We start from the raw sequence: 25,053 nt of genomic DNA on the forward strand, positions 1-25,053 counted from the left end.
TGGTGCCATGTGAAAAATGAACCCAAAGTCAGGTTAGGAGGCTACTGATTATTGAGCTTCGTGGAAGGATGACCCTGAAGGTGGCAAGTTGTCGAGGGCTGATGTTGAGAAAGTAAAATCCACAAAACTTGGTGACGGAGTATATAAACTATAAACCAGCTCATTGCGCTTCTGATTTCAAATCAGCAACTGTTTTAAATTGGCTGGTAAAACAAATGAAAATAGAGTCATTCGATTACAAACACTGAGACCTCTGCGTGAGAGAATCGCTGGGGTCGGCGTGGTTATTTTCTTAAGCAAAAGTTTCGCTGCATTCTCATGGGCTCTGTGGAAATGCTCCCCGATGCAATATAGATTGGCGGTGGCGTGTACAAAGGAATGTCCGAGGAAGGGCGCTCGCCCCTGGATCACCAAGGCTTGGGTCTTGGGAACCCTGCACTGCAATAATGAGGGCTCGTTCGATTCACCGCCACCGACTTCGGGGCCCTGAGTAGTCCCCAGAACTCAGCAGTCACACCAGGTCAGGTGACGCCGAAGCAGCAGGGAACTTCGGCCTCTATTCCGGTGTTCATCCCACTGCCAGGGACGGTATTCAGTCTGCCGGAAACTTGCCGGAAGCTCAAGACTTAGCCCCTCTTGTTCGCTACGGTGGCCGAAAAGGCCCTGGAATAATAAGCCGAGTCAGACCAAAGAAGGCGCACGCGCATTGCGGACTTCTGGGATCTGGGGAAGGCTCAATACCTCGCGGGCAGAGAGTGCAGGTTTAGCGTGTGTAGTTTCCTCTCCCGCCCCGCCGCACCCTGATTTCCTAGGAGGGTTGTCGCCCGACAAGCTTGGTTTAGAGAAAGGAGGCCCCGCCATTCCCCGTTGTCGATTAGCTGCCCGTCATCCATCAGGTTAGGAGGCGGAGTTTGGGCGCTTTCCTGTTGCATCAGCTGGTCCCTGCCGGCCACGTGGCGCAAGCGCAGTGTTCCTGGGCGTTCCAACCCACCTCTGCCTGGCGACCACTGTCATTTCCTCCTGACCGAAGTTTTGGGGTTTAGTTTTCTCTTAGTGGTTTGCCAGTGTCCGAGGAGAAGGCCAGTAGCCCTTCAGGGAAAATGGGAGACGAGAAGTCGGTGAGTGGGTTGAGTGGAGCCTGGTGGCCGGGCTGGGGCCCTCCTGGTACCCGTGTTGCCCAACCGGGGGAGGGAGGGGGTGGAGAAGCCCGAGGCGGGCGATGGAGCTCCCGGACAAGTCAGGGCCCCCTTTGGAGACGAATCTCAAATTGATAAAGCAGGGCGGGGCTTAAGATCGTCTCTGGGTCTATCCTTTTTTAGATGAGGACACTGAGACCTTGAGTGAGTGTCTTGCTCAGAGCCACACAACTAATTAGAAGCCGAGACATAATTAGAATCTAGGGCTTCGGACTCCTAGACTAGGGTCTGTGGCTCACCTTAGTCGGGAAGAATGTTGCAGAGCCTCATTTACTTTTAAAACCACGTACGGGTAAAAAGCCCCAGTTTAAGGAAGGGAAAACCCAGTCATCGAGATCTGCCCAAGTTTAGGGTGGTTTATAATAAATGGTGGAGACCGGATGACCCCAGCTGACAAACTCTAGAAAGGTTACACACTTCCCTGCGTGGTGGTGGAGGCATGCCTTATCCCATTCATAAATGTTCATTTCACCTCTGGACTTTCCCTTTAGTGTCATAATTTGCTTAGGAACATCTTTCCAATCCTCTTCTGTGTACCAACTTTTGGGTTGAAATTTTAGATTGCTCTTACGTAGACATATAATATGTAAACTCGCCCATTTTTGTTTTGTTTTCATTGGAAGTAAAGAACAGTTGCCTATCATGATTTCACTTGTTATAGGAAAGGTGAAATGGGCCTCAGGGTTCCAGAGAGATCCATTTTAACGCCCTGGCTCTACTATTTACTAGCGATGTACAAATGGGAAATTACTTACTCTCTTTGCACCATTGTCCTCATTTGTAAAATGTAGAGGTATTTAGAAGACAAAAAACCTTGATGTTAATTCTCTTCTTCTTTACCGTTATTCCTGTTCATTTAGCAAATATCCATATGACCAGAACCAAAAACATTTAATCAGAGAAATAGAATTATTTCCCTCTCTTTCTGTTTTAAATCTATACAGACTTGCAATTAATTTTTACCCCTTTTTTTAAAAATTATTTTTTTAATTTATTTATTTTTGGCTGCACTGGGTCTTCGTTGCTGTGCGCAGGCTTTCTCTAGTTGTGGCGAGCAGGGGCTACTCTTCGTTGCGGTGCGCGGGCTTCTCATTGCGGTGGCTTTTCTTGTTGTGGAGCACTCGCTCTAGGCGCGCGGGCCTCAGTAGTTGTGGCACGTGGGCTCAGTAGTTGTGGCTCACGGGCTCTAGAGGACAGGTTCAGCAGTTGTGGCTCACGGGATTAGCTGCTCCGCAGCATGTGGGATCTTCCCGGACCAGGGCTCAAACCCGTGTCCCCTGCATTGGCAGGTGGATTCTTAAACACCGCGCCACCAGGGAAGTCCCTTTTTACCCTTCTTTTCACCTGTTATATTTGACTAGTTACATTAATCATATAGTATGGTGAAGGCATGCAGGTAAGCTTGTAATGTTGGTTAGTACTTTACTTGATTAGAATGGACTTAAGGTGTGTTCATTGTTCATCTATTGACTATAAATGAACCTTAAAAGTTCATTAAATCATGAATTCTGGAGTGGGGGAAGTGTTAGCTCAACATGAAATTTGGAGTCATATTTTTAAAATTTGTGTTTTTTAAATTATACAAGTCATAAGTTTTATGAAATTGAAAAGAACAATCAGTATGTCCACAAGGGATAAATGGATAAATAATGGAATGTTATTTGGCAATAAAAAGGAGTGAAATACTGATACTTGTAACATGGATGATCTTGAAATCATTATACTAACTGAAAGAAGCCAGTCACAAAAAACCAATATTGAATGATTCCGCTTATATGAAATGCCCAGAGTAGGCAAAGCTGTAGAGACAGAAAGATTAGTGGTTGCCAAGTGCTGGGGAGAGGGGAGAACAGGGAGTGACTGCTAATGGATACATGGTTTCCTTTTGGGGTGATGAAATTGATCCTGGTGATCGTTGGGCAACTGTCAGTGCACTAAAAACCATTGAATTATATGCTTTATGTGGGTGAATTTTATGGTACAGAAATATATCTTAATAAAACTTTTTTAAAAATTCAAAAAAAGATCAAAAAAATATATGAAACAAAAGTCCCCCCGTCACATCCCCAGTTCTACCCTCAAAACTCCTTCACTGCTGATGATAACATCCCCCCTTAGAGCTGACCACTGTCAACATCTGGGTGGGTATCATTTTTTCCTGCCACTTGTAGGTTTTCTGAACCTAGAAAAATCATCTAACTTTTTAAAAATTTAATCTTATTTATAAAATGGGAATAATAATGATAGTCATCTCACAGTGTTTCTATGAGAATCAGATGTGACTGTGGAGGAACTTTGTAAACTGTAAAACTTTATGTAGTGAAATTTGCATTAGGATGTTTCTATCTGAGCAGTTACAAAGAAGTAAGTAATTTGTTTCTGAGAAGATACTCTTTGGAGTATCCCATAATGTGGTTCCGTGTTTCTTGACCTCAACACTCTTGACACCATGGACTGGATAATTCTTTGTTGTGGGAATCTGTCCTGTGTGTTGTTGGATGGTTAGCAACCTCCCTGGCCTCTACCCACTCTCTGCCAGTTGTACATACCACACCACACCGCCCTCCCCACCTTCCCCCTGCTCCCCACCCCTGGTTGTGACAACTGAAAAGGTTTCCAGACATTGCCAGGTGTCTGCTGGGGGCAAAATTGCTTCTGGTTGAGAACCACTGGTAAGACCAGTTCTTACCATTGGTTGCCTTTTTGCACAGGACTTACTGTAAAACTTTCTATGACTTCCTGGAATTGAATTGAATTGAATTCTAATTGAAGTCCACATCTTTATGGTAACTTTTAGTGCTTGCTTCTGTCTAAGCCCTCGTCTGTCTTAATTGACAGTGTTTCCTAAAAGGTTTAGTAATTTTTTCTCTCTCTCTCTCTCTAACATTTCCAACAATAATTTTCTGTGTACACCTAGAAAGAAATTTCCTCCATTCTCAAAATCCAGCCTGTTGAAATCTTCTCCATCCTTTAAAGTTCTTTAAAGCCCTAACAGTTACTGGTGTCTTAGCTTATCTGACATCTGATCAGAGTATACAGCTGTGTTCTTTTCTCCTCCAGGAGTTTCTCACATATGTATGCCTTAGTTTCCCCAAAGAGATTAAGTTCGCTCATGGTAGGGATTGGGTCTTATGTTTGCTTCTTCTACAGGGTTTTAAAAAAAATACTGTGAGCTCAGAGGCTCTGGGTAGTACTTGTGGAATGGAAGGATATATATTGCATTAGAGTTTTTTTTTTTCTGAAAATACTGCTGAATAAATTGCATGCTTCTTGTAGCTATATATTTAGTATATGTCCATTTAAACCTGAAGCGAGAGTCATGTGAACAGGTAAAATGAATGAAATTTGAGGACTTGAATATTATCAAGTAACTCTTCTACTTTTTTAGGGCTTGTCTTTATTGTAAGTTGTTAACTTGTCTTTGACAGTGGTGAAATTTTCTAGTCTTTCAAAATCAGATTTCCACTTAAAAAAAAAAAAAGATGCTAAAATAACATCCCCAAAACTTTTCTGGAGGCAGCATGGATGGGTGTCAAATGAGATTAAAATGAAAAACCTTCATGTCTTTTTTGCTTATTTAGGTAGGTGCCAGTGAGGAGAAACGAAAGGAAGGAAACAAGAAGAAGAACAAAGAAGGCTCTGGGGATGGAGGTCGAGCAGAGGTAAATGTTTTCAGGGCTCTGTCATCAAAGATTGACAGAGGCAGGGAGCTGTCTCAGACTCATCCTATGCAAGATTCTAATGGTTTTCGTGGGGTTTATAAGATGGCACTAGATGGAAAAATCAGGGAGAAGAATTAGGAAATTCTGAGAGGGGAAGAAAGACTTGCAGTTACTTGTTATTGAAAAAGGAAAACAACTGAAGTATGATTGTAAGATAATCTGTGGGATTAGATATTAGAGAGAACAAAAGTTGGTGAAAAGAGGACTGTGGTAATTAGTTGCCAGGTCAAATGCTAGCTGTCTGACCATTTCATTCAATGAGACATTAAGAGACTTGGTGTTTGGGCTTTTACTGACTACAACAGAAACCAAAGAAAGCCTTGTTCCTTCACCCCATTAGCACTGTTTCCACCTGGACCTGCCACTGGAGTTTGGTTTTAAGCCAGGACAAATCTCCTTGATGCTTCTCAAGTGTAGAGAAAAGGCTTTCAGTTCACCAGGCTCACACTAAAAGGAACTGGCATTTCAAGAGTCATCCCAGAATTGACCTGGTTCCTGGGTCTTGCTTTAGGAGGCAGTTAAGCTTGTCTTCCTACTTAGTTTTTGAAGTTGAACTGCTGTGAACCGTGCTTGACTTTTTGCTTTTGTCATTGCAACCGTTTTATTAGAGACTCTTTAGAAAACGACCAGAATGCAAGACAAAGGAATAGGCTTTTAAGAAGTATGCTACAACACAGTAAACTGACTTTAAAGAGTTGTTTTTATAAATGTTGCATTGCTAAATTTATAGTGCTTCCACTTAATTTAGGGTAAGTTTGTAGGTGATCAAGAATCACTGAGTGTTGCCAAGAGCCCTGCATAACCGCTTCTGTTATGTTTTGTCCATTATATCCCACGGTAATTGTGGGAAATTGTTGATTGTGAATTTCAGAATTTGCAAGTAAGTAAGAAAATGCATATGTTCCCTAATTTCTTTTTTGTACTTTTAATACAAGTAGTACATGCTGTTCTGTTACAGCTTGAGATTTAGCCTGGAAATAGGAAACAAAGGGTATAATTAGAGGACTTTTTTGAATAGAGAATTGTGCATGTGACATGTGGTTGATTATATATGTTTTAAATGATCTGTCTGGAAAAAAAGTGTACAGTGAGATGTCCAAGACCTTTCCTCCTCCTCCATGCTCCCATCATTTGTGTACTTGTCTTGTTCCCCTTCTAAGGGCAGTGGGCAGGTCTTATTCTTCTCTTGCGTCCACAGAGCCAGGCACAGAGAATATCTGCTCCATGAATGTTGAATAAATTAAGTTTGACACTAAGTTCTTCTGATCAGGAAGTGCCAAATGGATGTGGAGATAAACTGCAGTAAGATACAGATGGTCATGTGGGTGGGTAGGACTGTAGTGATGTCTGAGTATGTGGGACCAGGTAATGTGCTCTGGCCTGAGGGATTCAGAGCAGGGTTGTAGAATGATAGGCTCTGAGCTTTTAGTTAATTTATTGATGCTTCTTCATTGAGGATTATGGACCCCTGTGACAATTTAATGAAAAGCCCCCAAAGAGCACCTAAATGACTAAGGAAAGGGAAGGACTGTGGTCGGAGGGAATTATAAAGATATTAAGGCTCTTCCATTTAAAAAATTGAAGGCCAAGAAAAAATATGATTGAAATGAGAAGGAAATTTTGTATAAGGGAAAAACAATAAAAGCACTACTTCATATAAGATAAACTTTATTTTTATTATTTCTTCCACTTGTCTAAAAAGGAAAGCAAGAGTGTACTGATCATTTATTTCTTCATTTGTTGTCTTGCAGTTGAATCCTTGGCCTGAATATATTAACATACGTCTTGAGATGTATAATAAACTAAAAGCAGACCACGATTCCATTCTGGCAGAAAAAGCAGAAAAAGATAGCAAGCCAATTAAAGTCACCCTGCCTGATGGTAAACAGTTGGATGCAGAATCCTGGAAAACTACACCATATAAAATTGCTTGTGGAATTAGGTATAAGCTATACCTGTCTTGACCTTCTGTTGTTTGTAACTAAACTTTTTTTTTTTTTTCTATCTTGCCAAATTTTATCCTCATAATATTTTTATGTTCCTGTTCAATGTTTTTATTGTTTAATTTACCTTATTTGGGATTTTTAAAAAATCAAAATAATGTAGAGCTTTATAGTCAAGATTCAAAGTTAATATCTGAAAGAGTCAACTTTGGTCTTATTTTACAAAAGATTTTATATAATTCTTCTACTTTGATCATAAAATGTCACATAACCAAGTAGAGAGTACTTCACCTATTTTGACTAAAAAGTCTCAGTTTTAAAGTTAAAAATGAAGGTAGCTCATCTCAAAATGGGAAAGTTAAGAAACTAATATATGAAATATATTATGAAACTATATATGAAATATATGAAACTAACACATGAAAAAATGTACTATTTTTATAAAGCTAATGTTAAAACTTTTGTTGGGCTGGGGAGAAGTTATTTCAGGTAACTGAGAATTAGATGCATACTTCGTAATAGAGTAAATGCTTTCCTAATCTAATATGATTGGGATGAATAGTTGGTAAGTTTATCAAAAAAGTGATAAAGTTGGGAAGGCATAAATTGATACATGTATCTTCTACCAAGTGTTGGCAAACTGGTTATAGCCTGTTTTTGTACAGCTCAAGAGCTAAGAATCGTTCTTGTGTTTTTAAATGGTTTGAAAAAAATAAGACAACTAAAAAAAGTAAATAAATAAGACAACTAAGAATATGCAACAGAAACCATGTATGGCCTGCAGTCTAAAATATTTATATGGCTCTTTACAGAAAAAGTTTGCCAACCGCCATTTAAACATTTTAACTTAACACATATATATACATTTATTCACTAATATGTATATAAGGCCAAAGTTTGGGGGGTGGAGTGCTAATTAAACTTTTACATTATCTTAACACACTTGAGAAGCCATCTGAGTGCAGAATCCTTCCAGATTTTTGTGTAGTTGTTTCATCCACACCTGACTTGACAATATTTTTTTAGTGACTTCCCTTTATCAAGCCTTCCCAAACATTCAACTTGGTTTGAATGTAATTCAAACCAAGAAACTGTAATTCCCTCGTTGTATTACTTGTATATTTCTATTTATTTATAGTAATTACATATTGAGCTGAAACAAATGAAATCATATATGAATTGTCAGAAATGGTTGATGGGCTTCCCTGGTGGCGCAGTGGTAAAGAGTCTGCCTGCCAATGCAGCAGGGGACATGGGTTCGTGCCCTGGTCTGGGAGGATCCCACATGCCATGGAGCAACTAAGCCCGTGAGCCACAACTACTGAGCCTGCGCGTCTGGAGCCTGTGCTCCGCAACGGGAGAGGCCACGACAGTGAGAGGCCCGCACACCGCGATGAGGAGTGGCCCCCGCTCGCCACAACTGGAGAAAGCCCTCGCACAGAAACGAAGATCCAACACAGCCAAAAATAAAAATTAAATTAAATTAATAAGAGGATTCTCAGCCATTGGTCACTGGGGATGCTTTAAAAAAAAAAAAAAAGGTTGATTATCATCAATTTCATATTGTTGAACCTAAGACATAAAATAACAAGCACATAAACAAATTTGGGAACCATCACAGCTGATTCTTGGTAAGCCTACTATGCAACTGGTGGGAGTCGGAGCAGTTAGGCCCATGAGCTATGTACTGGTATATGCCCTGGTCTTTTTACAAAAGGAATGGAATGTTGCTGTTAATTTGACAAGTAACTTCTACCTAAAGTACTTCTGCCTTACTCCAAAGGAAGTAAGAAAGTTGTCATGTTAAGCAAGTTTCCATGTGAGATCATAAGTAACTAGATAGACCTTTAAATATCAGTTCAGCCTTTCACTTGAGAGAGAATTTCGCAGGTGAGGTTAAAAGATTCCTCCGTTGTTGCACAATGAGATTGTAGCTGTGTCAGTACTAAAATCCAGGCTCCTGTTAGTGCAAGAACTTTTTCTCTACATGCTACAATATTGTTCTTCAGATTATGTTGTAATTTATCAAGTGGCCAATTGGAAAACTAATTTTCTCTTTTTTTGAATTAAAACTTTTATTGCGGTGTAAGTGTCATAACATATTAGTTTGAAAATATTTGAGGTGGGAAACTGCTAGACTATTATAGACTGTCATTTCTCTAGCTGCACATTCACATCTATAATCTGACTAACTTTACTCAATTCTGCTTGAGCCACGCAGCTTCCTGAACCTCTCCTAACTTATATCTCTGCTTGCATCCATGCCCATTCTCAACATTTGAAGTGCCATCTCCTCTCCTTTTCTTCCTGTCCAAATCTTTTGATGCTTCATCCCCTCATTACTTTATTTTTTAAAGCCTGTCCAGACTACTCTGACCTGTGCTGCTTTCCCCTCCTCAGAACTCCTGCGACTTCTACACTTGGTGGGTCTGACATCTCGTCACTTGAGGAGAGAGTTGTCTTTTGTACTGTGTCCTGTATATTTAGATGACATTTTATCCGTATTATAAAATGTTTCATTAAATAGTATTTCACTTCACCTATATATTTGTTATAACTAATATCATCTTAGGCATTTGCAGAATTCTGAGATTAGCATTGCTTCTCAAAGGAAAGATCTGTTATAGATTTCAAGCAGGATAAAAGCAGAGAAGTTATTTAGAAGTACCTCCACCCCCCTTTTTTTCCTTTGGAATCTAAATAGCTTGGCTTTATGGAAAACTAATTTTGGAGAAATTTAAAGATAAACTACTGGAAATTGTTATTGTTTATCACAGTTGCCATGTCTGCTTAAACAAGAAACATTAAATGAGGTCAAATAATAGTGTTCTGAATTTTCAGCATCTTCTAGTTATATTCTTAGGGACTTCTTTGAATTTTGTCACTTTTTCATTTTATTTCAGAAAGATAAATGTACATCTATATATAATATACAGGCATACCTCAGAGATATCGCGGGCTCAGTTCCAGACCACCACGATAAAGCGAGTATCACAGTAAAGCAAGTGACACGAATTTTTTGGTTTCACAGTGTATATAAAAGTTGTTTACACTATATTGCAGTCTATTAAGTGTGCAGTTGTTTGTCTAAAAAAAAGTACATGTCTTAATTTAAAAATACTTTATAACTAAAAAATGCTAACTATCATCTGAGCCTTCGGTGAGTCATAGTACTAACATCAGAGATCACTGATCACAGATCACCATAACAAATACATATAATAATAATGAAAAGTTTGGAAATATTGTGAGAATTAACAAAATGTGACACAGAGACACAAAGTGAGCAAATGCTGTTGGAAAAATGGTGCCAATAGGCTTGCTTGATGCAGGGTTGCCACAAAAAAAAAAAAAAAAGAAAATGCAGTATCTTCAGAGTGCAATAAAAGGAGAGATATGCCGGTATATAATGTTTATTTTCCTGTTCTTCTTCTCAAATTAACTGTTGTGCTGCAGAAAATTCTTTTTTAGAGTCTTGTGTTTTTATACATGTGTGTATGTTTTTTAAAAAGTCAAGGCCTGGCTGACAACACTGTTATTGCTAAAGTGAATAAAGTCGTCTGGGACCTAGACCGTCCTCTGGAGGAAGATTGTACCTTGGAGCTTCTCAAGTTTGAGGACGAGGAAGCTCAAGCAGTAAGTTTTTATTCAGATTCACATTTGCAGTCTTTTCCAGCTTATTACTAAAGCCAGTGGGTGGCTAAAGTTGATTGATGTCTCATTGTCATATTTGAAATCTTCATTTTGTCTTTCATGTAGGAAACATAGTAAAAATGCTTGTCTTATAAAATTAAGAAGTGCACTTATTCAAGTTTATTTTTACTCTAGATACTTCAGTGGGGAAAAAGTGCTGGGAATTTTATTAAAAATTGATTAAGCAAGTAAAAATTGTTTTCTACATTATTAGTCAACACTTAATCAAGATGCATATATTTAACAAATTCAAACATGATTTAAAGTTCTCGTCCTATTGGGCAATTGATTTCTGTATTTTTCTTACCTTAAAATGCAGATCTGCTGAAAGCACTGTAAAAATCAATCTGCATTTGATGGCAAAGTTTTCTCCTTATTTCCCCATGATGGAATACCATATAAGAAGTAAAATACGTTGTTTTAGTGACAATGGTTTACTTACGTATGTGAATCAGTGGTTTTCAAATGTATTCTGGAGTCCTTAAGTTTTTTATGAGAATTTAATTTTACTTATTATTTATTTATTTATTTATTGAAGTATAGTTGATTCACAATATTAATTTCAGGTGTACGGTTTTTATGAGAATTTTAAAAATCTTTATTTTGGTACCTTACTAATTAATCTTAAAAACATTGCTTTGGGTATATTCTGTCTCATCTGAATTACCGCCTTAAAACCAAGTACTACCTTTTGATTTCAAGGCCCGTGTGTTTGTCCTTGGTTTTATAATTGTATTGTAGGGTCAAGTTGTACCATCTTAGTTTTGTTTGGGGCCAATAAGAGAAAAGCAGATATAATTCTTAAGTGATGTTCCACAGCCAAGTAAAGACCAGAGCATAGCCTTTACTAATTTTAGAGAAATTTAAAGATAAACTACTGGAAATTGTTACTGTTTATCACAGTTGCCATGTCTGCTTAAACAAGAAGCATTAAATGAGGTCAAATAATAGTGTTCTGAATTTTCAGCATCTTCTAGTTGTATTCTTAGGGACTTTTTTGAATTTTGTCACTTTTCATTTTATTTCAGAAAGATAAATATACATCTATATATAATATACACACATACCTCAGAGATATTGCGGGCTCAGTTCCAGACCACCAACTCAGATATTTTGAGTCAGTTCCAGGGATTGACTCAAAAGACCCTGGGGCCATGGCAGTTAATAAGACAGTCACATTGTGAGTGCCTGTTGTTTTCAGGAAACAAAATCCATCCCGTTTAATTAATGATGCTAAATTTGTATTTTAATTAGTTTGAAAACAACTAAACCAGATAATTTCTAAGGTACAAATACAATTTAGTAATTAGAATTATTTTAAATTATTTTGGCTCCGAGTAGAATCACACTGCAATCTATAGATTTGTAGATTTAGATTTTCACGTCTTAGGTTTATTTATAATAAACTTTATATGTCTTTCAAAACAAACAAATTAATTTACAGCTTGTATGCCCAGACTCAAACCACCCCATTTTTCTTTGATTTTCAGGTATATTGGCACTCGAGTGCTCACATAATGGGTGAAGCCATGGAAAGAGTCTATGGTGGGTGTTTATGTTACGGTCCACCAATAGAAAATGGATTCTATTACGACATGTACCTTGAAGAAGGGTAAGTTATGTAACTGGATAAAGAAAAATAAAATCTGAATTACTATGGGTCCATACATTATTTTTAAAGAGTTCTCAATTAAGGAGGAATGATATAAAACTTATTGCTTCATAGTCACCAAGTACTCCCACTAACAAAACTTGAAGTGTTGTAGTAACTCACGAAGTAGTAGAGAGCTCTCTTCTAGATCAGTGGAGGTGGAGCCCTAAGCTATGTCGGGAAATAAAATGAAGCTTGGACCTCTCCTGTTCTTTAAACCCAGTTATAAAGTTAGAGGAGTGTTCACTAGTCGGAATGGTCTTCATGATGACCAAGGTCAAAGCCACTGAAAATATGAAAACAGTTTATAAAAAGTGTCTAGTTTAAAATTCTTAATAAATGATGCAGGGGTCTAATTTTTTATATTAAAACCCTTGAAGTATTCTAAAGAAATGTTCCCCCAAGCTGCGGTGTGAGTGGAATGGAATGGAAAGAGATTAATTATATTTTCTTCTTCAGGGGTGTGTCCAGCAATGATTTCTCTTCTTTGGAGGCTTTATGTAAGAAAATCATTAAAGAAAAACAAGCTTTTGAAAGATTAGAAGTTAAGAAGGAAACTTTACTGGAAATGTTTAAGGTAAATTGAACTGTAACAGGGCCTCCACTTTTATTTCACTCATTAATGTTACGTAAAGTACATTGGGCTCTACTCAATGCTCTGTGGTGACCTAAATGGGAAGGAAATCCAAAAAAAAGGATATACGTATATGTATAGCTGATTCACTTTGCTGTATAGCAGAAACTAACACAACATTGTAAAGCAACTACTCCAATAAAAATTAATTAAAAAAAATAAAGCACATTGGGGCTTAGTGAACTAAGTTCTTTAGAAAAATTTAACAGTTTTTAAATGTTTTTAAAACATGAAATACTGACATTTATATTCATACGGTGCTTAGATGTACTTTGAATTGTATTTTAGCTATAGTATTTAGAAGTAAAAATTAAAGGATGGTTATTTAAAAAATAATTTTTCTTATTTTCAGTACAACAAGTTCAAATGCAGGATATTGAACGAAAAAGTGAATACTCCAACTACCACAGTCTATAGGTGAGAATATCAAGTGTCATTAAATACCATTGGTGTATATGTCATTTTAAGTCTATGTCAAAATTCCTTTTAATTTATCTCTAGGTGTGGCCCCTTGATAGATCTCTGCCGGGGTCCTCATGTCAGACACACTGGCAAAATCAAGACTCTGAAAATACACAAAGTAAGCCATGTAACTTTGAAGGCGCTATATAAACATATTTGTCTACTAAAGATGTATGTTTAAACTTGCATTCATTTCTCTTTTCAGCCATTTTTCTCTTGCATATTTAAGGGTGGATTTTTTTCTCGTGCTGTCTACTGACTGGGCACTACGTGTCACTAGCCTTTTTTTTAACTGAAATTCTCTCAAGCAGTGACTGAGTGACTCCACTCGTCACCAGAGCACACGGGGATGGAGATTTGGAGGATTTACAAAATCACAGTCATGGGCCATTGTGGCTCTAAAAGCTTTGAGACTCACTGTAGGAGTGTGTGCTCTTGCCTTTTGTATGTCTAAGGTAGTAATTACCCAAGTTGTTCTTTTTTAACCAAACTAATCCTGCCAGTCAAATTTTTTTTTTTTTTGGCTGGTTGGTTGGTTTTCCATTTTTGCTGAATCATCTTGTGGGAGGTGCCCCTGCAGTCAGTCGTGTTCGTGGAGTTGTGGCGTGAGTGGGTCTTGAGGGCTGGGCAATTTCAAGGGCATTAAGCAGCCAGCTCTGTGCTGTGGAATGAGTACAACCACCCTAGCGAGGCCTTACTACGTGTGCACTTTTTGTGCCATTTTTCTTGTCATAAGGACTAAATATGAATTTGACTCATGATGTGACTGTGGGAAAAAACGTCTAACTCTTAAAATAAATGAGATATTAAAAAATTTGGGGACTTCCCTGGTGGCGCAGTGGTTAAGAATCTGCCTGCCAGTGCAGGGGACACGGGTTTGAGCTCTGGTCCAGGAAGATCCCACATGCCGCTGAGCAACTAAGCCTGTGCGCCACAACCACTAAGCCTGTACTCTACAGCCCCCATGCTCCACAACAAGAGAAGCCACTGCAATGAGAAGCCCGTGCACTGCAAGGAAGAGTAGCCCCCTCTTGCCACAACTAGAGAAAGCCTGCGTGCAGCAACGAAGACCCAACGCAGCCAAAATGAATAAATAAATCTATTTTTCAAAAAAATTTGAATATTATCTCATGGTTATTCCTTCTTTTCAGAATTCCTCCACCTACTGGGAAGGCAAGGCAGATATGGAGACTCTGCAGAGAATTTATGGCATTTCATTCCCAGATCCTAAAATGTTGAAAGAATGGGAGAAGTTCCAAGAGGAGGCTAAAAACCGAGATCATAGGAAAATTGGAAGGGTATGTTTAAAAAGAATAATGATGTGTGTAGACTGAGTTTTCTTTATTTTCATTTGAATTGAAATTGTATTACGTACCAGGAATTTACTTCTGCAGAGATGCTGTAGCTTTCAGTAGTTATTGTACTGTCCTGTGAAAGCTGAAAATTACTTATTCATTGTCCACTTTATCTTTCTAGAGTGTGTTCAGTACCGCACAGAAGTTCATTTTGACTACTCCTTTTATTGAGAACAAATGCTATGACCTACATTTTTCTTTAAAAAAAGTATAGCAGCATAGCAGCATTTCATAGAGCCGGGAGATGCTTTAGAAATCCCCTGGTCTCACTGACTTATTTTAGAGATGTGGAAACTTCAGTCCCAGGAGGATTCATCTGCTTGTTGCCCAAGATGACACAGCAAGTCATTGATGGATTCTGTGGTGTCCTTTTCCTTATTCTTCTACCCCTGACTGTCTTCTAAGCTGGCAGTTAGGTTTGGTAAAAATACTCCCTTCTAGAAGAGTGCTTACTCTGTGCTGGGCGTCAGGTCACGGCTGTTAGGTTGTGAAGCTTGAGCAGGAGGCAGCATCCACTGTCCTGTGCTGCTGACTGCCTGAAATAAGATCCAGCAGGAAGGAGGCCGGCAACAATTGGTGGGGTCCCTCCCTGAGGACTTGGGCATTTGGTGGGCAAGAAGGTAGGAGGGTGTGCCTCTTTCACCATGACCCAAAGTTAGCCAACTTCTTCTCATCTTCTATTTCATTATCAGTGTCTTTTTCTCAGTCTCCTTCCTGCTGTTCTTACTTTAAAAAAAAAAAGAAAAAAGAAAAAAAGGGAGGGAGAATCTTTGAGCTTTGAGGAATTAAGACTCTGAAAACCCCTGCTGTGCATAGTAGAAGAGAACTAAGACCCTTGCTCCATGTGACTCTTGGGTAAACTTGACTGGATTCAGGAATGTAACAGTCAGAGAATGTCAGAGAATGTACTTGTGCTAAGTGGTAAAGCACCTGCAACACCAGAAATGTCGGCATGTTTTCCTTGATTTGGGAATGGCACCAATTATAATATGAAGCATCATGACCATATTCTAAACTCAAGAACCCTGAAATTTATGTTGATATTATATACATATATAAACTTTCTTTTGCTTTTGTTTTACCCAGGACCAAGAACTGTATTTCTTCCATGAACTCAGCCCTGGAAGTTGCTTTTTCCTGCCGAAGGGAGCCTACATTTATAATACACTTATTGAATTCATCAGGGTAAACCATATTCATTACTTTCTTCTGTAGATTTAAGACATAAGTTGATTTTATTAAATAAGATCTGCCAAAGGGAAAGATAATCTTTTGTTTGAGACAAAACATTTCAAATAATAAATGAAAATGGACGTATTAGGTCTCATAAAATGTTTAAAAAATTCTTTCCCCCTAATACATGATCTTGTCCACATACGTGGGTGTGTACACACGAGACAAGCTGGTGAGCTTGAAGTGGGGCCTGTAACCCTTTACACCCTTTACACTGTGGCTTTTTGACCATTCATTTTTTTTTTTTTTTAATTTTATTTATTTATGGCTGTGTTGGGTCTTCGTTTCTGTGCGAGGGCTTTCTCTAGTTGTGGCAAGCGAGTGCCACTCTTCATCGCGGCGCGCAGGCCTCTCACTATCGCGGCCTCTCTTGTTGCAGAGCACAGGCTCCAGACGCGCAGGCTCAGTAATTGTGGCTCACGGGCCCAGTTGCTCTGCGGCATGTGGGATCTTCCCAGACCAGGGCTCGAACCCGTGTCCCCTGCATTGGCAGGCAGATTCTCAACCACTGCGCCACCAGGGAAGCCCTGACCGTTCAATTTTATCTTCCTAGAAAAAGCAAGTTAATCTTTACATTGCTTTTTTTGTTTGTAAACTATGAAGTGTTTCAAGCATACATTTATAGAGAATAATACCGCCAACATCTCTGTACTCACCACCTAATTTAACACGTAACTGCATTGGGTTATATTTGCTTCAGATTTTTTAATTGAGGTAAAGTAATACGTATATAGTAAGGGGGAAAAAACCTCCCCTTTGAGACTCCTTTCTGATCCATTTCCCTCCTTTCCTAGAAGAAACTACTATTTAGAAGTTAGCATGGATGGATCCTTTTTGTCCATGTTATTTTTACATCTACCCCATAAATATGTACCCTAAATTATGTGTTTGTTTGTGTGCTTCAAACTTACATACATGAAGTCTCATTGTATATCAGTCTGCACTGTGATTTTCATTTTAGATAGGTACCGATCCAATTTGTTTCCAGTTGTTAAGTATGAGTCTGTCATATAACTACCACAGTGTTCACTTCTTTCCTGGGGGAACTGATGTAGTTTCCCGTTCTCCCGTATTACCAGCTGTGCTGCAGTGGCCTCGTTATGTGCATGTGCAGGAGCTTCCTCTCTGGTGTATACCTCCAGGTGGAGTGTCTAGACTATAAGATGTACATCTTGAACTTTACTAGATAGTATAAAATTGCTCTTGAAATTTTTACTTCCACCAGAAGTATAAGCATCTATTCCTTACATAGGCATTGTATTTGTTTTCTAACAGAGTGAATATAGGAAACGAGGATTCCAGGAGGTGGTCACCCCAAACATCTACAACAGCCGACTCTGGATGACCTCGGGCCACTGGCAGCACTACAGCGACAACATGTTCTCCTTTGAGGTGGAGAAGGAGCTGTTTGCTCTGAAACCCATGAACTGCCCGGGACACTGGTATTCCGCAATTTTGAGTTTCTATCAAAGATTTCTTGGCAATCAGTCCTAGATTGTTTTCCCTCCTTTGAAAGTATTTTGTGAAAAACAAATTATGTAATCAAGAGAGTGTTTAAATGCATCATCATTGTGGTGTTGTAACATCTTCTGTGCCCAGCTAGATCCTCAGATCTACAGATATTCAAGAATGGAACTGGGGTAGCAGCAGTGAACAGGCAGGATACAGAACAGGGGAGACGGAATGTGGGGCACAGCAGATTTTTTTTTTTTTTTTTTTAAAGAAACATGTATCAAAATACTGCTGATGAATTGACCTCCTTGGAAAATCTTCCTTGCCTTGAGGCCGCTCACTTTCTATCCTTGAAAGTTGGGTGAAGAGCAGCGTGGCGGCAGACTAGGGAGAGCTGTGGCTGTAGGTAGCTGCGTCATCTCTCCTAGCACTGCTCCCAGTAGCAAGACCTCGAGGGCAGAGGGGTGAGACAGAGGAGTCTCCACGAGGGGACTAGCTTGTAGGTCAGGGAACCAAGGTCAAGTTCATTCTGAGTTTTCCCAGATTCTTCAAAGTTTCTGAAGCACTTTCAGACTAAGAGAACTGAAGCACTTTTGGGAACAACAAGAAAGTACAGACTTTAGTTTCTGCTGATAGAAATGATTTGTATATAGCTAAGATTTTCTTTAAACCATGAGCCTTAAAGGCAGTCCTCAAATTAATAGAGATTGAGCTCAAGGCTATGACTCGAGACTTATGGGAATACATTTTTTATTTTCTCTTAGTTATGGATGGTTGTATTATAATTTATTTGCTACTTTATTCATGCAAGTGCTTACATTGTTGTATGAAACCCAGACTTTGAAAAGTGTTGTTTGTGTGAACAACTAGAACCAGTAGCTTTTTGACAGCCTTCCTTATAGTATTACAGAAGCAGTTTTCTTCTTGTGAAATTAGATATCAGTGGATTTTACTTTTCTGTTTTCTTTAGCCTTATGTTTGATCATCGGCCAAGATCCTGGCGAGAGTTGCCTCTGCGAGTAGCTGATTTTGGGGTGCTTCATAGGAATGAGCTGTCGGGAGCGCTCACAGGACTCACTCGGGTGCGAAGATTCCAGCAGGATGATGCTCACATATTCTGTGCCATAGAGCAGGTATGAGACTCTGGGGTGAAACACTTTGAAAAGAAGTGTCACAAAACTTGAGGAAAATTAATTACCGCTGTGTCCCTTTTTTTTTTTTTTTTTTTAATTTAAAGATTGAGGATGAAATAAAAGGTTGTTTGGATTTTCTGCGTACAGTATATAGCGTATTTGGGTTTTCTTTTAAACTGAACCTGTCTACTCGCCCGGAAAAATTCCTTGGAGATATTGAAGTATGGAATCAAGCCGAGAAAGTAAGTGGTGATTTTCAGCGTGCTTCAATATTGCTTGACTGAAATTGGCTTGCGCCATAATGTGAGAAAGCAAAGCCTCTTTAAATGGATAAAAGCAAAAGAAAATTGGAAATGGTTTCTAGGTTTGTATAAGCTAGTTTTTTTTTTCTCTATGATTTTGTATTTCAGAAATGGTTGAATGTTCTTTCAGTCATCAAGCTGTAACCTTTAAAGGGGTTTGTGTATGAGTATGTCTAGGTGGACAAAATGGTAAAACAAAGAATAGTGATGCATGAAAGTAGTTGTAGTATTTTTAGTCTCAAATTAGGCTGGAAGAAGTTGCATTTGAACAAAAGTTAAAATCATTTTGCTTTATCCTTAGCAACTTGAAAACAGTCTGAATGAGTTTGGTGAAAAGTGGGAATTAAATCCTGGAGATGGAGCTTTCTATGGTCCAAAGGTCAGTACCAAAGTCCATTTGAGAGTAATATGTCTTTCATTTTTGGGTGAAGAAGAGATTACTTTAAAATAAGTTTAAAAAAATTCAACCCTAATACAACCCAATCTTTGCTTCTTAGATTGACATACAGATTAAAGATGCCATTGGTCGGTACCACCAGTGTGCAACAATCCAGTTGGATTTTCAGTTGCCCATTAGATTTAATCTTACTTTTGTAAGGTGAGTTTCTAGTGTCTGCTCTGAATATTCTTCTTCAAGGACATATAAAGGAATATATATATATATAATAAAGCAAAACAAATCTTTTCTTTCTAGCCATGATGGTGATGATAAGAAAAGGCCAGTGATTGTCCATAGAGCCATCTTGGGGTCAGTGGAAAGAATGATTGCTATCCTCACTGAAAACTATGGGGGCAAATGGTAATTTTTGTCATTGTTTCCTTCTGTTTTTGTCTGGACCGTGTAAATTGACTGTCAGAAATGTCTGCTGTCCAATTTAGTTATATGATGGAAAGGAAGAATGATTCTAGTTGGTGACTTCTAATTAATGATAAGTGTTCACTAAAGAGTAAGGAATCACAATCTAAACCCAAACTTTTTAGCTCTATGAATGTTATGAGTAATTATTTTTATTTTAGCACTTGATTTGTTTGAATATTATATAAATGCTTTCTAACTAGGAATTATTATTCAGTAAGAAGCTTATTGTTTTGATTGCTTTTCAAGTAACTCCGGGAATTTATAAACTTTGATGTTTTTGTCTGAGTAAACAAGAGTAGGCTTTTAGCAATGCTTTGTTCAGTGTTGCTGATCATAATAAACAAGTATTTTAGATGCTTTAGAAGCCAAGGTTTTTTTTTTTGATTGAAAGTACAGACTCCAAACTGATCACCATTTCTGTGTCCTATTTCTAGAAGCTTATGTTTCTGCTGGCAAGATATAAGCACAATGACTTGCATTTTATTTTCTAAGCAGCTTTATCTGGGCCCACATTTTGTAAAGGCAGTTGAAAACAGCACATGGTTATAAAACACCCATTTTGTAGAGCCTGATAGACTACACCGCAGTCATCTCAGTTTCATTTGTAATTTGGTTAGTTCAGACATGGGGTGGGGTGGTGGTGTCATACTTGTAAATGAAATAAGCTAATCTCCTTTTAGTTATATTTCATGAAATCAGATCAAATGTGGGCAACATCCTCTATGTACAGTCTAGAGAATAGGGGGATCCTCAGATAACTGCTCTACGAAACCTGTAGTAGGTGGGGGAAAGCCCACAGTTTGGGTAGAATTTAGTGCCTACTCCAGCCTTTTCCCTAATGCAACAAAACAACTTGAACATAGAGGAGTGACGAAGAGAAACACTGGCCTGATGTCTGCAGCATGGGGAGGGACTGGACACCTGAAATACCTGAAAGGTAGAATTGAGGATGGGGTCACCTTTTAATAAGTAGTGAAAACACACTCATTTTTACCAAGTACCATCACCAGTTATTATCGGTTCCAATTTGTTGAATCCTGCAAAATGGATCTTGAATAAACTGAAGGTACAGTCTTTGTCCCCCAGTGAAGAAAAAGTAATAACACTTGAACAAAATAACTTTTTGGGTAAAATAACTTGAATCACTAAGTGTTTCTTAATCTGTGTTAAGCCCTCTAGCAGCAGGCATATGGTGTTCTGTTACCTGATGTGTTGAGTTGTGGGGTGTAGTCCCTGCCCTCTGTTTGCTTTGCTATATCTGCTTAGCAAGACAAATTAAAGACAAGCAAGTTACAGATTTTCCTGATTTAGGGTTAGTTTTCTGCTCCTGAATCTCCCTTTAGTCCTTTTTGGATATTGAAAAAAAGCCAAGTTTTTTAAAGTGGGCCTTGCATGTTTCAGGAAATGGTACTGAAGAGTAAACTAAGAAATGTGCCATCCTTGTTGAGGAAAGTGCCCAAATCCACATTAAATGTTTTTAATTTCTTCTAAAGGCCCTTCTGGCTGTCTCCTCGCCAGGTAATGGTGGTTCCCGTGGGACCAACATGTGATGAATATGCCCAAAAGGTAATCCTTAAGTATGACTTACTTTAAACTTAAGAGCTGTCGTTCAGCTTTTCAAATCTCATAAACTATGTGTATTCTTGGTAAATCATGCTGCTTGCGATATAGAGAAATGTTTCTATTTTCAGTCTGTGGTAAGCCTCAGTAGATCATATTACCTCTTTAATGGTTTTTTATGTGGTTCCATGGTTAGTAGACTTAATTTAGAGAGTGTTTTGTACATACTTGTATTTTTTAGTTTTTAGCATTACTAAATAGCAAATGCCTCAGTATGACATGTAAATTCAAATGCATAGTGCAGTTTAAACTGCTCTTTGACTCAGTAATTTTGCTTTGTTTCTATACACATTTCTTTAATTTGAAACGTTTTTTCAGGTTAATGGCATGACAGAGCAATGTTTGCCTTACCTACCAAAAAGCTACCTTACTAACAGATGTACAAATATCCATTCATACTTCATACCTTAAAGACTACAACAATCTGTTCTGTTATAGCAACAATTTCATACTAAGGAATTTCAAATTATCAAAAGCTATGTTATTAAAAAAAGCATTGTTTCATAACTGGCAAAGTAATAAATTGCCTAGTTAAAACAGACAAAAATCTAAGTATCAACGAATAACATTGTACCATCAAAACCACCATGTTTTCAGGTCATCAGAATAAATTGCACTCGGGTCTCAACTGTCTTTAAGAAATAAATGATCATTAAACTAGCTGATAGGCAAACCATTCAAGATATACTGTGTTCCTATTACTGCACACGGTAGTTTTAGTTAGAAATGATCAGAATCAGCTATGCTCCATGTTTAATGGATTTTACTTTATCGTATTTGCATTAAGAAAGCTCACACAGTAGGAAAAAAGTCTGTATTAGTTAACTCACTTTTCAACTGGAGATACTACTGACTTTCTCCTTTCCATCTGGGGGTGGAGTAGCATTTAGAATTATGTGGGGTGGATTTTGGTTATATTGAGTGGAGGAGAGGGTGAGCGCTGCTATTGATACTTAATGACTAGAGACCACAGTTGTTAAACAGCCTAAAATTACCAGGCTTCCTCCCCAATTACAGAATAGCTCAACTCACATGTGCAGAGGACTCATGTTAAAAAAAAAAAAAAAAAGACACTGGTGCTTTATTCTTTAAAATAGGTTACAGTTGAGAGTGTAGTCTTATCCTGGCACTCTAATAAACTAAGTAAGAACCCTTCTGAAATTTGCATACTTATAAAATCCCAGGAGGTTCATTGGTTAATGATCACTAAGGCACAACAACCTATTAGTGAAATAAAAATGGTTCATTCAGATCTTTTTGTCATATTAGTGGTAATTGGTTGTCAGATGGATAGAAAATTTAAGCTAGTTTATTTAATTTAATTCACAATTTATCTCTCGAGCAGAGTATATAGTTTTGTAGTTCTAAGTCACAATAATATATGCTTCAGTATATCTATTAACATTCCTTTTTAATGCTGGCATGATTATCCAAATTGTTTGTTAAATAAAATCATTTAAGATCAAAATATAATTCTGATTTTAGATCTGAAGAATCCTGTATCTCTATTTAAATAGGTACGGCAACAATTCCACGATGCTAAATTCATGGTGGACATTGATCTGGATCCGGGCTGTACATTAAACAAGAAGATCAGAAACGCACAGTTAGCACAGTATAACTTCATCCTAGGTAAGAAAGGAGACTCACCAAAGAAAACCTGCCAACCTTTAGGAAAACTTGAAATGCTGAGACTTAGGCTGAAGAGAACTGCGGTCATCAGTAGTTCTTTCCAGTCCTGATCTCAAACTGTATGTTTGTTCTGTTGATGTAACAAAGAAACATTTTGGTTTGAAAAAGAGTAATCCTGAAAGGTTTGTCTAAAAATCTCCCCTTCACCTCCTATTTTTTCATATGGTGAATTTTTATTAAGTTGGCTGGATTAAGTGACTTGGTAAACACAGCAGTTCTAGTCGTCGCAGAATGGTGAGTTGGGGTTTTTTGTTTTGTTTTTTAACGACTAGATTTGGTCACCTGTACATTTTAATGAATCCGAAGCTACAGGGTGGATTTCTGTTCCAATATTCAATAGGAGTCCTTTCACCTAACAAAACTTTGTGGGTTTTGGTTTAGTTGTTGGTGAGAAAGAGAAAACCAGCAGCACTGTCAATATCCGTACCAGAGATAACAAGGTGCACGGAGAACATACTATTTCTGAGACCATCGAGCGGCTCCAGCGGCTCAAGCAGTCCCACGGCAAACAGGCAGAAGAAGAATTTTAAGGAAGAACTTTGCCCAGATTGGCTCAATGGAAAAGAATGAGCATGTCTCCTTAACAGTAACTTTGTACAACTGAAAACATCAGCTTCTACTGACCTTGGAATAGTTTGGCAGAGTCCGCAGAGATGGCTGCAGGATCAACCTTTTTTGACCTAGACAGATTTTAGAAAATATGTATTTGAGGGAGGTAATTAAAAGTGACACAGTAAAGTGATTTTATTCATTAAATTTCTGAGCACTGGAATAAAAACAGGAATGCTCTGATGTAATGTGGAAGAATGTTTTTGTAAATTTAATACAGCTAAAATAAAAATTTTTTCAAATTTGATTAATGGAAAAGAAAGATTAGAATTGGATTATGATATAGAAATAAAAACTTTCATTCACGTAAGTTTCAACCGCTCTGTCCCTTGTGTCCATGCAAACCTACCTGGAACAAATTGCGTGATTCAATATTTATCTTTCATCTTTTATAATACAAATGATGTAAGTTGGGTGGAGGGGTAAAATCTGTAGTGTACTGCTGTTCTCAAACTGGTGTATGAACCAGGTGCCTGCTTCTCAGTCATAAGGTGACATCGTGTAGGAATGTCACTTAATGGTTTTGGGATACAAACTTTTTAAAACAAATTAAAACCAACCATGAAGCTAATTTAGAGTAGATTTGCACAAATTTTTAAGAAGAAGGATGAGTCTTCAAAGAAATGCATGCTTCACAGATATAGAGAACAAACTAGTGGTTACCAGTGGGGAGAGGGAACATGGGAGGGGCAATAATAGGGGTAGGGGATTAAGAGGTACAAACTATTAGGTATAAAATTGGCTACAAGGATATATTGTGCAACACAGGGAATATAGCCAACATTCCATAATGAATATAAATGGAGTATAACCTTAAAAATTGTGAATCACTATATTGTACACCTGTAACTTATATAATATTGTACATCAATATAATATAATAGTACAATATAATGTACATCAGCTACACTTCAATAAAAAAAAAAGAAATGTGTGTTTATGGCAGACTGTTCTGAGCCATAGAATCCTTTATACAAATTCCCTGTTGTCTCATAAAAGATAATTTATGATTTTTTTTTAAAACCATTGAATGGTGTTTGGGAGAACACCACAAAATAAGGAATTTCTTATGTGGATACGTATCAATTCCTCTTTAGTTATTTTAAAAAGACAACATCTTGTCAGTTCGCCAGTAACTCCAGCAGTTTGTTTGCTAGGGTCAACTTCAAAGCAGAGCCCATTTGCATAAATTAATCCTCACTTTAATAAAGGAGATAAGATCTTTAATCATAGGGATTTTTTTTTCCTGAAACTTCATAATTAAGCCTTGCTTATGACTGTCTTATAACTTAGCCTTTGATAGGTTTGTAATTAACTTCTATGCTTATCCTTGGGAAACTAATTTTGTATTTGAACCAGAACTTTGCATTCTCAAGTCATGACACCAAAATTTCTGATTCATTTTAAAACTGTATTTGACTTTTATTTTTTTTTAATTCACAGTATCTTAGTTTGGATTTTTCCTCAGTTTTAAAAAACTCATATTACAGCATTATT

General features: G+C 37.9%; 1 protein-coding gene across 1 annotated transcript; it reads left to right on the top strand.

The window, feature by feature from the left end:
* The first annotated feature begins 937 nt into the window (after positions 1-937).
* TARS1 (threonyl-tRNA synthetase 1) lies at positions 938-23,866 on the top strand. The gene is made up of 19 exons (XM_068535208.1): positions 938-1,118; positions 4,778-4,858; positions 6,670-6,860; positions 10,374-10,497; positions 12,045-12,166; positions 12,665-12,782; positions 13,192-13,256; positions 13,341-13,419; positions 14,453-14,599; positions 15,743-15,841; positions 17,165-17,331; positions 18,312-18,474; positions 18,579-18,716; positions 19,078-19,155; positions 19,274-19,374; positions 19,471-19,575; positions 21,129-21,201; positions 22,773-22,887; positions 23,329-23,866. Exons 1-19 carry the CDS (start codon positions 1,101-1,103, stop codon positions 23,475-23,477), a joined length of 2,133 nt encoding a protein of 710 aa, XP_068391309.1. The 5' UTR covers positions 938-1,100; the 3' UTR covers positions 23,478-23,866.
* The last annotated feature ends 1,187 nt before the right edge of the window (positions 23,867-25,053 follow it).

Source organism: Eschrichtius robustus, chromosome 2 (assembly GCF_028021215.1).
Source record: "Eschrichtius robustus isolate mEscRob2 chromosome 2, mEscRob2.pri, whole genome shotgun sequence".
In the NCBI taxonomy this organism is placed as follows: Eukaryota; Metazoa; Chordata; class Mammalia; order Artiodactyla; family Eschrichtiidae; genus Eschrichtius; species Eschrichtius robustus.

What these genes read in the sequence shown, in the direction of transcription:
- TARS1 (XM_068535208.1), top strand. An exon ending in AAAATTGCTTGTGGAATTAG is followed by an intron (nt 6,861 to 10,373) that starts GTATAAGCTATA and finishes TTTTTTAAAAAG; the next exon opens with TCAAGGCCTGGCTGACAACA. An exon ending in GAGCTTTCTATGGTCCAAAG is followed by an intron (nt 19,156 to 19,273) that starts GTCAGTACCAAA and finishes TTTGCTTCTTAG; the next exon opens with ATTGACATACAGATTAAAGA.